Consider the following 16,867-nt stretch of genomic DNA (forward strand, 5'->3'; position numbering starts at 1 on the left):
CACATCAGCTTTTTCTTGCTGACATCAGCAAAATCTTGTCTTGAAAAGGGTGTTCTCTCTTTCTCTCTCTACCCTCTCTCTCCACTCATCATAATATCTTTCTCTAATTAATGCTTGTCCCCTCTTTTGTCTCCTACCTTTACCCACATAAATCCCAGGAAAAAAAAAAACCCGGCATCCAAACAGAGCAGTTAAGAAAAAGGTCTCTCTAAAGTTCGATAACGCTCTACAAATGACACGTATATAGTAGTCCTCTCTTTTGAATAAAGTTCTTCCAACAACAAAAAAAGTGTTGATACTGGCACTACCTTTTTTTGATAATTTCACTAACTCAACTTGTATTTTCTTTTTTAATTTGCTTTTGAGCTTTTTGGAATGTTTTCTTATATTGGAACTACCATGTTTTTATAATTATAGTAAAGTATGGTCGTACCAATATCAATAGCCTTTTTCAAAGGGAAATGATAAATTCGCCCCTTTTCTTTATATGCCAATATCAATAGCCTTTTTCAAAGGGAAATGATAAATTCGCCCCTTTTCTTTATATGCGATAGGCCGCTCCAATGTACGCGGCAATCGGGCCTGATGAATCCTTCCTAGGTGAAGTACATCAGCCTCCCGCAATCATAGATACACTGCTGCTGGCTGTCCAAGTAAAAAACGGGCGGATATATCACTTCCCTTTGGAAATTGTGATAGTATTTGACATCGGGTTAAATACTAAAAGACAAGATGAGCTAGTGCAATTGTGAAAACACGTTAGTGCAGATAATCTGTATATAAAATGAAAGGCTAATGATATTGGCACTGCCAAGTTTTGTTAATTGCACCAGCTCACCTTGTCTTTGCATTTCTAATTGGCTTTTGAGAGCTTTTTGGGGAATTGTAATAACTATTACTATATTTTGATAACTGCACAACTCATCTTGTCTTTTACTATTTAAACAGCTGTCAAAACTTATAACAGTTCGAGTAAAACTCTCAGTTGCAAAATAAATAAGAAAAGACAAGCTGGGTTAGTGCAGTTATTAAAACAGGGTAGTGTCAATATCAGCATCCATATCAGCCAAGAGGCCCAAGGCTTTCATTTGTTGGCTATTTGTTGGGCCTATGGTTTGGAGACCATAAAACCCACAAACAAACCCAAATAAGTGTCTTGTGGGCCTTGGGTTTGGGCACAAAACAATCTAACAAAAAGGCCCAATAGACTGGACTTGGGCCTTCCCACTTCCGAGGGTTTTTACCAAAAAGAAATTTAGCGCCAAAGAGCAATCAAACAATCCAGTTAAGAAAGCATTTGGAGAGAGAGAGAGAGAGAGAGAGAGAGAGAGAGATGAAGTTCAAAGCAATCCTCACAGACAATGGTGTTAATCTTCTAGAAAAGCGTAAGTCTTCTTCTTCTTCCTATAAACCAATCAACCCTTAAATTGATAATTGCACTCAATTTCAGGGTTCGTCCCCTCCTTGGAAAAAATGGGTCGTGTGTGTCATCTATACCTAACCCGTGACCACACCATGTTCCTTCACAACCTTCTCAATGGAGATGGAGTTCAATCAATTGCCCAATTCCGCAAAGAAACTCTCTTCAAAGACTACAGAATCTCCAGCCAAAATGAAGATCGCATTGCCTTCACCATAGACCTTGGCCTACTCCATCGCGCCCTTAAGAGTAGCCTTAACATCGAAGGCGGGGAGTGCATTCAGATCAAACTGGTGAAGAAGCTCCCACCTAGTGGAGAAGGAGGTGCAGCTTCAACCCACCAACAGCCCATGCCCTTTCTCACTTTTGAGACAAAGGTAAGGTAGGTCATAAACTAGTTACTTTTCTTCTTCTTTTTTTCTGTTCTAAGACTGTTTGTTAAAATGTCTGAACCAAAAATAACTTACTGACTGTTGGTGGGTCAGAGACTCTTGTTACTTCTCTTATTTTCTTCTTTTCTGAACCAGAAACAACTACTGGTTGTTGGTGGGTCAGAGACTTGTTACTTTTTTTTTCTTTTTCTTTTCTTTCATATTTAAAACTGTTTGTTAAAATGTCTGCACCAGAAACAACTACTGACTTTTGATTGCTGATTCCTCCATATTTTCTCTATATTAGCTTTGAATAGAATTTGGGATATGACACTATGGGAAGCTTGACCTAGGCTATGGTACCAAATCTGACTTAAGATGAATCACCAAGAAATAATATGTTGTTCTGATGATACTGATATAGGATGGAGCTATGGATGTGGCGTTAGGGGTGAAAAGGAGGAGTGAAAATTATGGTTTCGGATCCTAAATATGTAATCAGATTTTAAAAAAAAATCTACTAGGCTTAGTGTAGGCTTAGAAGTGTCCAGACACATGCAGAGGAAGCTGCAGATATATGCTGAAAAGATGCATGCAAGGGTTTTTGATGAGACTAACGGTGCAAGGATCTAGGGGTGCAAGTTTGGCCCTGTCAGCCCTGACAGGGCTGGATTTTCCAACCCTGAGGGCGGGTCAGGGTTCATTTTTTTAGACCCTGACTCAGGTCGGGTCGGGTTCTGGGTTAATGCCTCGGGTACCCTGACCCGGCCCGACCCTAAGTTTTCTATTATAGAATTGAACCATCTATGCATGTTTCTTTTGCTAATGTTTTCTATTATCTTGGATTGGTGTTTCTTTAGATTATTATTATTAATTGTATCTGTTGCCCGTCATGTTGTTGAATTCATATTGTCTTATTTTGTTCCCTTTCTCTATTTATTGATCATTTTGTTCTATATGATAAGTGGTTGCTTTATTTTTGGCACTCTTAACAGGTATTTGCACTAGGGTCAATTAGGGCCGGCCCGGCCCGGCCCTGCCCAATCAGGGCAGGCCAGGGCCAGCACTGAGCCCTGTAGGGAGGGCCATGGGTTGAGGTCTTTCGGCCCTGACTCAGGGTCAAGGTGGGTCAGGGCCGAGATAATGGGATCCAGGGTTGGGCTAGGGTTTTGAAAAACCCGACCCAACCCGACCCTGTTGCAGCCCTACAAGGATCAATGAACAATATGTAGAGATAAAAAAAACTGAAAATAAAGAATAACGGAGAAGATAAGTGGAAAGAAAGAATTAAAAAAAGAAAGAAAGAAAAATGTTTAGGGAGGGATAACTGACCTAGAGTCACACCAGGCTTCTCCTAAGCATCACACCGTAGGATATGAAGCATCATACTTCAGAAAAGGTATTACACCCAGTCAACATAAGAAACAATCATTTTTTATCCATATTCATCTATTTTTAGGGTCGACAGGCCTTTCATGTTTATAGGCTATGCAAGCCATATGAAAATTGAAAAATAAAATCCTAAAAAAATCTTAATCCTCTTTGTACAATTACTCCTTGTCCAATTATGATTCTTATTCTCTCTTTACATTGACTCTTATCTTTTTTTTGAAAGGTACATTGACTCTTATCTAATCCTACTGCAAATAAATTACTTTCCTTTTTGAAATAAAACTCCTAATTCAACTCAAACTCCTAATGACTTATGATTCCAATTACATAGACGTTTTCTATCGCAAATAGACAATTAGTACTTCTTTTAAGTTTCAAGGTGGGCTCTTGATGTCCCTTACCAACTTAAATGATTAATTACAAATGACTTAATTGCCCGTATCGCTTAAGATTTTCGAAATACACTTGTGAGCCTATTTTTAAACCCCTACAACTTAAAGAAACCAAAAGATATTGGTGGGATCCTATAGCTTAAGGGACTTAACAAATACGTAAAAATTAAAAAGTAGACCTTAGGATAGTCTGCATCAAAATGGCAAACAGATAATTCGGATAAAGGATATTTTCTTTGTTGCTGAAATTCTCAAATATGATGGGGTTTTGATAGAGTGAACAGATTTTGGCCTGGTATACTACTGTAACCTTTTATTTGAGCAAACTTTTTGATTTATAAATGCAATTTAGGGGGTTGAAATGAGGTTCTGGTTTAAATTCGAGTTTTTGTGACCTTCCTGTGGTTTGTATCAAAAGCTCCATTCTTCATTCTCTGGTCATTCACAAACAGCATTGTGGCTTTTATAACTGCTAATTGTCACATAGTTTAGACTAGACTTTTGAAATATTGATTACAAGCCTACTTGATTCTGGATTCTGGAAGATGGAAGATGATCGGCGGGGAAGGAAGGAGGATTGACAGTGCCTACTTTGCCGCTACCATAATTTTGGATGGCGGATTAGATGTAGAAGGTGCCCGCAAGCTAGATTGAATCTCCCCTCCTCATCCCGCACATCTTGGGGAGGGGAGGGGAGAGGAGACCCATAGGGAGATCTAAGCATGATCGAGATAATAGATCGGGAGCATGGTTTTGCTCTCCCTGTCAATATCTTAACTTTAGATGGCGGGATGATTGTCGTTGGTGTCATAGGACTAGAATCCCCTCAAAATGGGTTCCTCGTGCTAGCTCATCATCTAGAGTAGAATTCAATGGTGGTGAAGATGATCTTTGGCCTGATTCGGGTAAAATTTATCGCCACAAAAGTTCAGGGATTCCACTTTTATCTATCTCGGGCAGGGAAGTGGATGTGCGAATGGGTTCCCTAAGAGCCTGCCTGATAGGTAAAAAGAAAAACCATAATGAGACCCTGCATGAGCTCTGGAAATGGGCACATGAGTCCTGGGAAATCCCATCTTTACATTGTCCTTCTATGTTGGCGAAGAATGGAGTTCTTTTTGTGTTTGAATCAGAATCACAAGCCTTACCGATCCTCGCTAAGGGATCTGCGGCCTTGGATAACCATTTGCTCCCTCTCACCATGGAAAAAGGAATTTATTCAAGGAGAGGAAGCCCTCTGGGTTCATTTTATGGCATCCCACTGCACGCCTGGGCTGTTTCAACGGTGGAGGTGTTAGGGGGCCTTTTTGGTAAGGTTGTAGAAACTAAGATGGAAGGCAACCACCAGAATTGTATGAGTTACGTCTCGGCCAAGATTCTAGCCCCCCGCTGACTTTTCCCTAATTCCAGTGTTAAGCTCAGAATTTTAGACCAGACCTATACCATTGGGGTTGAACTTTCGAAGGAAAATCCCTCTTCGCCGGCTGATCGACCTCCGACGAGTAAAAGACCTTTGCCTGATGAGCCGTTGGGCCCGTATGGGATTCAAATTTTAAATCTAACCAATCAAATCCTCATGTCGGGATGCCTAAGAATGTGCCGTTGGTCTGCTTTGAAAAAGGTGTAATGGGACCTGAAGAGAGGAACTCAGACCATCTGGACTGTTGCTGAATCCCGAGAATTATAAGCCTAAATACCCTGCCCTTAGGAGGAAAACTGCTTCGTTGGTTGCACCTCTCACGAAATACCAATACGTTTTGTCTTCAGCCTAGAGCCAGAAAGAGTTTTGACTATCGTGCCCTTGGCGGTTCTTACGATGGCTTAAATTCCCTAGCTAGGGGGTCAAGATCACAAGAAAATTCCTTATGAATATATTGGGGAATATCTTAGTTTTAAAACCAAGATCAAGGAAGATAACAGCAGATTGTTGAAGCTCCTAAAATTTTATTCCAAGTTTGGTAGGATAGGTCCCATCTATAGCTAACTCAGTAGCCGTGGACCCTGGGGTTGAAGGAGATTATAGCGATTAAAGCGTTTATGGATGCATTGATTATCTTACCCAAGGTTGCTAGGGCGGGATTCGAAATCGGGATTCGATTCGGGAATCGAAAGCGGGATTCGAATGTTCCGGGGATGGTTGGGAGTGGGATTCAATTTTTCGCCGGGGAGTCGTCGGAGAGTCGTCGGAGAGCGATAAAAAATTAATAAAAGATAAAATTTAAGGAAAAATACATGAAAAATCAAAATCTAAGCATTCAACTGTACACCATTAAACATAAACATGATTCTCCAAATACTGAAATTATAACAGTTTTTCATTTAGGAGCCACGAGGCCCAGGACTCCACCATTAAACAAAAAATTCAGTTTCCAAAAAGCGAAATATCAAAATTATTACAGAATTTCTCCAGTATTTTCAAATAAAAAGAAATAAAGTTAGGCTTTTCTCTTTCCCTTCGAATAAACATGATCAGCTCGTCCTCTTCCTTCTACATTTTCTGTAAAGGAAAAGTTTAAATAAATGAATTAATATTTATAAGACTAATATCTTCACTAGGAAATTGCAAGTGTTAAAGATTGTGTACCTCCCCTTGTACGTTCTCCACGCCCCAGAAAACTAGGAATACGACCTTGAGTGTTGGATGGTCGTCCAATTTCAAGTTCCGAGCTACTGACCACTCTTGGAGTCCCAGATCCTGCAGCTTCGTCATTGTCATCTAAGTCACGAATAGTGAGTGAAGGACTTGAAAGTAATGACTGAGATGACGCATGAAATGTAGAAGGTCTAAGGAAATCATCATCGAGATCCTGCCATCGCATATCCTCAATTCTGATAGAGGATTCATCCATAAGTGGGAGCTCTGGGTTGATGTCCCATTTTCTATTTGGTCCTTCTTTGTATGCAGCCGCATTAAATCTAAAAAATAGATTCGAAATTAAATAAATAATCTGACATAAATAATAAAAAACAATTATTGCATGCAAAAACGAAACAAACTTAAACCTGGATAGGAGTCGAAGATTTGAGTGGATGTACACAAGGGTATCAGCACGATCTGAATTTAAGCGATTACGCTTTACATTGTGAATGAAGCTATACGTGCTCCATACTCTCTCTGCAGAAGATGTGCTGATAGGCTGTGAGAGAATTTTGATGGCCACTGACTGTAACTCTGGTACATGACTTCCGTGAAAGTTCCACAATTTGGTCACACACACATTGGGATCTTTCGCATCCTCCCTAGCAAATTTACTGGAAAACCTTCCAACCCTTCCTATGAAATCATATAGCTGACGTCTAATCGTACCACTCATCTCATCATCAGGGGAGAGATCCGTAATGGCTTCATATACAGCATCCATGATTTCAGGGTCTTTATCTGAAAATAAAATTGAATAATCGATCAGTCGATAACATAAATGAAGATAAATACAATTACATTATGGAAATTCACAATATGAGAAACAATTACATACCTAGGGTGACTCGTTTACCACCGCCTGGTGCTGGAATATTGAGATATGCAGGGTCATAATATTTTGGAGTGAGTACATGAGCCAAGGCATGCATTCGAACATTCATCTTCCCCCATCGTCCCACCACATTACCATGAATATGATTGTACATGTCAAGCACATCTTTCAAGTTATCTTTTATTTGTCCTAACATATTATCCATGCCTTCGTACACTTCTGATATCAGACAGCCTTCCTGGTCAGTGAACTTAAATCATTTTATAGACGGGCTTCGTAATTAATAATCCCAATTTTATGTTCGTCCAAAATTCATCAGAGACTACACAAGTAGTTGTCATCTCGCCCCTCTCTATCATCACTTTGTCGGTGCAAGCATTCAACTAATCTTTCCAAGCATCTGTTAATACTGTCATCTGCAACGCCTCCCTTACATCAAGAAGTCTCTTAAGTGTAGTATAATGAGTTGCAAATCTAGTCTTCGCAACTTTCAGCAACTCAAACTTCGAATTGCTTCTAAATATAGCAAGAGCCTGCGAATGATTGGTAATATATTTGACGACATCCTTGCAGGAACGGTAAGTCTCTCCAATCCAACCTAGGTGTTTATGCTTGGTCAAGTCTTTGAATATCAGATTTAATGTGTGAACCACACAAGGAGACCAAAATATGTGGGGATAAACTTTATTAACCTCTGTCCCAGCAAGCTTGCAATTGGCTGCATTATCTGTCAGCACTTGCACAACATTAAAAGGCCCTACTTCTTCAATGGCATCCAACAAAAACTTTGCAATGTTTTTCCTTGATTTCTCCACGGCAGAGAAGTCGTGCGCATAGAGAAACATTGAACTGAACATATTTGATGCCAGTACATTAATCAGGGCTTTGTTCTTCACGTTTGTCCATCCATCAGAGACAATAGAAAGCCCATGTTCAGGCCATTTTTCTCTCACAACACCTAGATCTTTTGTTACATTCTCTTTCTCATGGTCCAATAAAGTTGTTCTTGCTTTCTCATAAGAAGGCAACTTGTATCTAGGCACAAAATTGGCGGCAGTTATCATCTCTTGAAAATTGGAGATCGGAGGACGTTAAAGGGAATCCCATTGGCGGCCAAAAATCGCAGCACTTTATGATCAACATCGCCTCTATCCTTTGCTCTAAAAGACTTGCCAATTGGTGATTCACCAACCTTACTTGAAGAAGTCGCACCGGAGCTGGAAGACTTGCCAAGCATGTCTAACCGTGATTTCTTCAGTGGCAGTCTCCCAGGTAAATTCTCTGCTCTTTGGACTTGTCTTCTGATGTGCTCTTGTAATTGTTTGTCTTTTGCAACTGCACTGCAATATGTTATTCCTTGACCTTGACCTCTTGGTGCTTTCACAAGGTGTGCGTGCACCCTTGTATAAGTCCCAGTGTAAACCTTCTTACAGTGCTTACATTTTCACTTTTTGGTTCCCCCATGTCCTTCGCCAGCTTTATTTCCTTTGACTACGTGTGACCATAAAATTGTCGCTGACCTTGCGTTCGGACCCAACACTATGTCCTCGTCATAATCTTCTTCCACATATTCTTCATCATAGTTGTATTCTAGGTCCCCTTCAAAAACTATGTCATCATCACCTACACCTTGGCCTTGAAATTCTTGGTCGACAGTCTCGTCCATCTTTCCTCAATTGCCTCTGACAAAATCAAATTGTAAAATATTTGAATAGTATGATAGATATTTTCTACTATGAGTGTCTTACATGCATTCATGCAAGGATATGCAGCGGTAGGCTCAGGGTTGGATTTCCATGGGAATTCCCGAGGGTATTCACTATTTTGCAGGGGTAGGGTGAGGGTTGGGTTTCCAGTGGCGCAGTGTCGAATCCATTGGATTTATATCCAACAGACCGTCTTACGTGGGAATTCCCGAGGGTATTCACTATTTTGCAGGGGTAGGGTGAGGGTCGGGTTTCCCGTGGCGCAGTGTCGAATCCATTGGATTTATATCCAACAGACCATCTTACGTGGGAATTCCCGAGGGTATTCACTATTTTGCAAAGGGAGGGTGAGGGTTGGGTTTCCCGTGGCGCAATGTCGAATCCATTGGATTTATATCCAACTACCATTACATAAGCCCTATTTGAGAATACAAAATAGTAATCAACTAATTAACTATTACATAGATCTGATACCCGTTCAGCAAAATACATCATCAAAATACAAATAAATCACCCCCTTGCACCGCTCATAGAAGCATCACTTGACTCAGGAGCACCACTTGCCTCACCAGTCCCATACCATTCCCAAAAATAGTTGTTCACCTCTCTAGGGGTGGGGTTGTTCTGAAGGACAACGATGGTTCGCCGATTCCAGTCTCTATCAATCGCATTCACTGTCCTCTTCTTCAAGGATTGAGGGCGAATGGAGTCCGGTACCGAAACATCCGTCATCGCTATGTGATGTTGGGCTCCAAAGTACTATCAGAGGACCCGAAGAGGCAAGTAAAAGGAAGTGCTCTGGAAACCCATTATCCGAACGCACTTCTGACCAGAAGTCTCGAGGACTGCAGAGGAAATGGGAGCCCATGGGAGAGTCCACTCAATGTCCTTACTTTCGCGACCCTTAAGCCATATAGCCCAACTGTCGTGATCATCGAATGAAACCAACACCTCCCGAGTATTAAAACTCCTCGTCCAGGCTCGTCTTGCCAAAGGTGGTGGAGCCAAAATTCGTAATCTCTCCACTAGCTAAACCTAAATAAAAAAAAGTTAGAAACAATAATTATTTATAACCAAGTACATCATTCAAGCATTTTTAATAAACCATCCAATACTTACATAAAGAATGACGGAACTTCCTAAGAAGTCAGATCCAGTAGATCGGCGAGCACTATCTAGGCTATCAAAAAGTTCCGCTAAGACAGTAGGAGCTAGATTTGCACCTTGGCGAACTTGATCAACCAAGTCTACAAAATATAATGGAATCAAGTCTGATGACTCTGATCGGCCCGGAAAGAGAAACATTGGATAAGCACATAATGCTAATGCATTTTTACGGCAACGACGATACTCCATATCCAGTTCTCTACTTGGTGAAAAGACTTGTACTAGCTTATTTACGAAGATACTACTTGCCTGACGGTAGTGACGTAGGGACTTCTGTGGCACGCCAATCAGACGGCTCAATGCCTTATCATAGCCTTCCTTAAAGGAAGGCTTGAACATGGGACCATCAGGAGAAATGTGGAGCATCATGCAAATATCTTCATGAGTTGGACAAAGCTCTTGCATTCCAAAATGAAACACATGCGAATCTGGATCCCAACAACTGATTGCGGCACGAATCGCGGAGCATCATGCAAATATCTTCATGAGTCGGACAAAGCTCTTGCATTCCAAAATGAAACACATGCGAATCTGGATCCCAACAACTGATTGCGGCACGAATCAAACCCCAATCAACACAGACAGTGGCAATATTGCGTAAGCTGCATAGGCCCACCGTGCCAAGATTAACTCCTTCCACTTGATGCAACCCATTGATCCATGCCAGTAAACCATTGTTGGAGACTTCAGCCATTCCGCTCGCCATCACTCGTAAAGGCCCCACGTAGGCTCGTATGTACTCTTGTACTTTTATCGAATGACAAAATGATAATATCTTATTAGCTCAAAAGATAAGCTAATAAGATAGGCCACCGTAAGCTGCATTGAATATCAAATTATGGTTGTGCTAAAATCATTTCCCTTTAATAATTTCCAACACATATCTAGGGAAATGACTGGGCTAAAATCACTGCCAAATGAATGGCTGTACAGAGATACTAAGTCAGAGACAATTTGAGTTTGTACAACTACATTCAATTTGAGTCAGAGACAAAAAATCAGCAATTCAGCACATTCAATCATAAACAATATTTGATAAAAATATTTTTGCACAATGCTACAATCAACTCATTCAATCTAACTAATATTCAATTTTGAACTCAAACTCAATTCTCAAATTCTAAAATTAATTGGGCCTAAATGCAATTTTGAATCAGTAAACACTTTTGGAATCAAAATTCACATCTCATGTAGTGTGTGTCAACTACTCAACGGTCAAGTATAGTTTTTTTCAAAAAGGACAGTGGGGCAAACTTCTTAGGATGATCCAAGATTCCAAACCATTCATTTGTTGGGCTACTATGAAGAGGGCTCCACTGTACTTTTGGAAAATGTTGGACTTGATATAAAAATTCAAGAAAATTAAATAATTCTCAAAAGCCAAAAAGCTACTGAAGTTGGATAATTGCACTAACTCATCTTAGCACTACCATGTTTTGATAATTGCCCTAACTCATCTTGTCTTTTATTATTTAACGAAATTAGAAAAGAATTAAATGAGAAAAAGACAAGGTCAGTTGTGTTAATATCGTAGTGCTAACATGTTTCACAGTTTTGATAATTGCACTACCATGTTAGTTTTGATAATTGCTCACCAAAGTACCAAACCCTTTTCACAAAAACCATTTAACAGGGGGGTTTCATTTTCACAGAAACCATTCTCACAGAAAGTGAGAATGGTTCTGTGAGAATGGTTTCTGTGAGAACCATCCACAGAAACCGTAAAGAGAGAGAGAGAGAGGGGATTCATTATTTCATTTTCTTTCTTTCTTTTAAAAAAAATGAAAAAATAAAATAAAATACCTGAGTTCTTGTTCTTGTTCTTGTTCTTCTTCTTCCGTCGGACGGTCGTCGGAGTCGGACGGCGAGGGTTTGAGAAGGGTTCTTTCTCTTCTTCTTTATTCTTCTTCTTCTTCTTCTTATTTCGTCGGACGGTCGTCGGAGTCCGACGACGAGGGTTTGAGAGAAGGGGTTTGAGAGAGGGGCGGTGGAAGAGGAGAAGAAGAGATAATAAGGGTTTTTAGGGTTTCATCCAAAACCCTCGTTTTATACGAAATTAAAAGGTTTTTATGGGAAATTACAAGAAAGCCCCACTCAAAAGTAACACATACCCTTTGATAGCTGGTTAAAATTAATTTCACGTCAAAATATGGGAATCGCGATTCACATCACTTAAAGGAACGGATTTTACGTAATGGGAACACGGTTTTACATATTGTGATTCCCGAATCTTAATTATGTAAAACCGCGAGTTTGTTAGAAATAAAACACGCATTTATAAATTACGAATCGCGATTCCGGTGGAATCAAAATCGCGATTTCCCAATTTGGATTCGCGTTTCCGATTCAATCGATTCGGGATTCCCATATTTTGGGGAATCGAATCAAATCACGATTCCGATTCGTGAATCCGGGATTCGCGAATCCCCAACTCCAGGAACGAATCCTGCTTCCTTGATCTTACCTTCCTCGGTAGTTGGGAAGTTGTCTTTTCAGTCTTACCCCCAACCTCATTTTTGAAGACTCAAGGATCTCTTATTCCTGGCTACCATTAACAAAGGAGAAATGGCATCTCCTGTTGATTCAGGAGAATCCTCATCCCGCCCTAGAAGATGGCTTCTCAGGCTAGAGCCTCAAGTTGGGCCGTTCACTGGGTATAGACTCTGTGGGATTATTCTGTTCATGGACAACTATTTACCATTATTCAGGCACTCTCTCTTTAAGATACTTGGGTTCGGAGAAAGGGTTTGGTAGTGGCAAAAATGGGATAAGACTAAGGCGGTGCGTATCCGGCGGGTGGAAGAAAAGCCTACGACCAGTGAACCTCCGAAAGTCCTGAACATGATTCCAGAGTTTTTTCTCCTTTTCTTGTCACTATCCTAGATACAGCATAGCATGGAGGAGGTTCCTTCGGTTTTGATGACTTGCCTAGAAGCTCTAACTGAACAACTATCTAGTTGGTGATGACAAGTCTGTTTTGATGAATGCCTTGTCTCCTCCCTGTTTTTGAAAAGATGAGTGCGGGACCTCAAGAAATAATGAGTAGCGGAGGAAGAATTCGAAAGGAAAGAGAAATAGTTGCTCGCTAAGGAGGAAGTGTATGGTAGTGTAGACCTCACTGTAGTAATTGACCCTGAAGATTTTTGGTTTGTAACAGACTTAGTAGCATGCTCCTAGTCTCCCTTATTTGATTCTATGTAATGCAAGTAGGGACCCTTGGTCCCCAATGTATTTTTCATAATATCAATGAAATTGTCAATTTTTTTTTTTAAAAAAAAAATGGCAAACAGATAGAAATGTAAAATGTGTCCAGTTACTTTGTTTTTCACTTTTTCCTACTTTTTGGTTCATCCAAACGGTAAGGCTTCGCATAGTTGGTTTGATTATTACATGTATAAATTGTACTATGGTGGACTGTTAGGCCCCTCATTTGGTTGATCTGGACCATCCATCTGATAGACCCTACATCTGGATCTCTAGTGGCCCAAGATTATGCCAGTCAAACAATAAACATTCTTAACATCCAATTAAATGTACCTAGTTGTTGAATGTAAAACCATGTATAATCAACTGTCTGTATTCAAAGAAAAAAAAATTATGTTAATGGATGTCAGAATTGTCCTTTTGGCTTACATATGCCCTATCAAATGGGCTTTCTGGATCGACCAAACGTGGGGCTCACTATGCAATATTGGGCAGGCCTCATTGTGTTACAATGAGTTTGCAGGTCCTGAATTATTCCTCTCCTAGCAAGACACTTGTGCAATGACACATTTGTATGGTGTTTGAGCTGTTTGATTTGTTGTACTGAACTAGTGACAGCCCACCAAATCAATGGTGCTGGTCACCTAACACGTGTACCATCGCAGCCTATGTGATAGTGACAATAATACACCTGTGTGTTGCCGCAGATTTGGGCCAAACATTTGTTGTAATGCCGTTGACAAATATAAGAATTTTCAATTTTGGCATTTAAAAAATAGTGTATTTCTATATTTGGTTGAATTTAGGGCATAATATGGCATCTATTTTCATTTTTTGAATTTTAAATAGATTTAATCGATTTCTTATTCGAACATGGATTCATTTGAAACAAAGGTTTTAAATTTCGACCGAAATCCGAAATTTCAGGTTCCGGTGGAGACCGAAACCAAATTTGGGTAAATTCAAAACATTACACAATTTCGACCAAAACTTCGATCAAAATTTCGTTTCCCCCAAAATTTCGGGCCTTAATTTAAGGAATATCTCAAAAAATCAGTTTTTTATTCATTATTTAATATTATCCCGAAATTTCGGCCGAGATTTCGGGGATTTCGTCGAAATTTGTTACGGGATAAAATATTACTTTATTGAGTTTCGATCAATTTCGTCAGAAATTTCAAAATTTCGGCTGAAATTTCAGTTTCGGTTACGGACCGAAACACATTCCGAAACCGAAATTTAAAACCTTGTTTGGAACTAAACCACTCAACTCTTTTGTTTATAATGTGGGCATGTGTGTTTCTTTCTTCGTCTTTATTTTTGCTTTGCATTTCTTTTCTAATTATAATTTTGGGGAAGATGTTATTTGGAGTCCCTGGTCTTGGTATTGGCAGTCTTATCTTAATTTTAAGTTCCCGTGATTGGCTGTTGATAACTGTTTGGAATGGTGACAGCCAATGAGAGAAGTGAAAAACTAAAGAGAAGGCTGCTAATATCAAAACAATGGAGTGTAGATTTCAGCCTCTCTATTTTTTATTATTTTTCTTTATTCCAGGGTTACAAATCAGCAGTAATCCAAGATGTACCCATTTCAAAGCCACTCTCCAGGTCTGATGTTCTGGAACTCCAATCTGCTCTTGACATGGCCCAGGATCTGCCCCAGGTTACTCTCTCCCTCTCTTCCTGCAGTTAGGCCAATAATCTGTTTGGCACTCACAATCGGTTGTCATAATCTTAAAGGCCTTTTCATTTTAGATTATGACAACCGATTGTGAGTTCAAAACTGATTATTGGACCCAAAATTAAACGTAATTTTGGGTCCAATATTTGGTTTTGGACTCACGTTTGGCTGACATAATCTAAAACGAACAGGACCTAAAAGTTGTGATAGCTGCTGCTGACACTAAGAAATTCATGATAAATTGTGTTTTCAGACTCTGGTTCAAGTTCCTGATCTACTTCAATTGCAAAATCTAGTGGACCGCCTTAAGCATATCAGCGACGTACTTAATGTGTTTATCACCCAATATGGGGATCTCCATTTACAAGTCTGTACCACTCTCATCACTCTTGGCTCCGAATTTCGCAAGCTTAGAGTTCTTGGAGTTCAAGGTGATTGTGAAGTGATACTCTTCAGTGACTGTCATTTGGCTTGGATTTGATAATGATGGTACAAAACATGGTTAAATCACAATATCTGTGTTTAGTCCCGCCCATAAGCCCCAAGTGTTTTAATTGTTTTTCAGCGAACGTTCCAACTGCGAACCAAGACATGAGTGCTCGATCTCGCACTGAAATGGCATTACAGAGGGGAGAAGCTCTTTCTGTGGTTTGTTATTCCTTTACTACTCTTTGAGTCTTTCTTTCTCATGCATCTCTTACTGTTTTGGGTCTTTATGGGGAGATCTCATTTGTGTTTGTATGAATTTTGACAGCAAGTAAGTGTGAAGCACTTTGCCAAGAGCCTGCAATGTCATTTGGCAAAGCCAGATTGTGCTTTCTATGGTAAGCACTCCTCAACAAGGGCTTTCCGTGCTGTAGAACATAGTCTTTGTTGTCCTCAGATTACATTAAGCTCCCAAACCTGATTGGAATTTTGTCTTTCAACTTGTGAGTTCTGCTCAGCCCATCATTTTAAAGCTCATCGGTTTGAGAGATTGGTCAAGTGAAATAATGTTCTCAGTGAAATTTCTAGACACAGCCAAGTTCCTTATTGATCAATGAGTTTCGTGGGCTTATTATACTTTTTGGGCATGTTTGGAAACCATGAAAAATGTTTCATGGAATATTAGTAGGGGCCAATTTCAGACATGAGAGAGAGAGAGAGAGAGAGAGCATGAAAAGCCCCTGAAAAACAGGAAAAAAAAAACCCAACTTGAAGTAGTTTAATTTTTTTACCATTTAATAGGGATTTCTCATGCTCTCTTCACTGGAGCCCTCTCAAGTCTCTCCTCCTCAGCTCCTATTTCACAAGGGCCCGTGAATGTTCTATAGAATATTTTTTCATGATTATCAAGCACACCCTTTATGAAATGCTTAGGATGTTCATTCCAACCCACATATATTTGTGAAACGATTTTGATGATTTCCAAAATTGTAGTTAATTAAGGTTCTAGATTTGGGTTTGCAGGCATAGCTCCAGAAGGTGCGTGCTTGACCGTCATATTCCAGTTCTTCATCCCAGGCACACGTCAGACAGATAAATCAATCAGTTTACACTGCAGGCTTCCTGTACTCGATGCGGGATCAGGTTGAAGGTGATTGGAATTTGCACCAATTGGATTGTTCATAAAAGCTAGTTACTCCCTTAGATTGTCAGCTAGAATGCTTTGAATCTCCATGCTTTTAGGTGGAGGCCCTGCACTAGCTCAGACTCACTTTTATTTCGATCAAAATTGTATGCAATTTCTCTATCGTCTTTTATGCTGCTGCATTGGCACATACATCATCTACATGTCTTCGTCTGGTATTACAGAACTATGAACTTTGATCTGTGTATATTCGTGGATATATGCACTTTGATTTGTGTATATTCGTGATATTTCCTCTTGGTTTGAACTGAGGTTGCATTTTGAATAGGCAAAGGGATTTGGAATATTAGTGGGGCGTGAACTTGAAGTCGAGGACTTACACGGGAAAAACTCGCGACCAATGTTCCCCATAATGAGGTGAAACTTCGAGTCCGTGAACAGAGAAGGAAAAATAACGCCATCTCAATCTCTGCCATAATCTCATTAGAAGA

The 16,867-nt window shown here is 39.9% G+C and overlaps 1 protein-coding gene across 1 annotated transcript; it reads left to right on the forward strand.

Moving 5' to 3' along the window:
* Positions 1–1,197: 1,197 nt before the first annotated feature.
* LOC143884477 (Hus1-like protein) lies at positions 1,198–16,623 on the forward strand. Its single transcript, XM_077388083.1, has 7 exons — positions 1,198–1,385; positions 1,451–1,797; positions 14,681–14,788; positions 15,060–15,237; positions 15,372–15,454; positions 15,561–15,630; positions 16,256–16,623. The coding sequence occupies exons 1-7, from the start codon at positions 1,334–1,336 to the stop codon at positions 16,378–16,380; spliced, it is 963 nt and encodes a 320-aa protein (XP_077244198.1). The 5' UTR covers positions 1,198–1,333; the 3' UTR covers positions 16,381–16,623.
* The last annotated feature ends 244 nt before the right edge of the window (positions 16,624–16,867 follow it).

This window comes from Tasmannia lanceolata, unplaced genomic scaffold (genome assembly GCF_043159265.1).
Source record: "Tasmannia lanceolata isolate RefF3 unplaced genomic scaffold, GAP_Taslan_0.1 ptg000002l, whole genome shotgun sequence".
Taxonomy (NCBI): domain Eukaryota; kingdom Viridiplantae; phylum Streptophyta; class Magnoliopsida; order Canellales; family Winteraceae; genus Tasmannia; species Tasmannia lanceolata.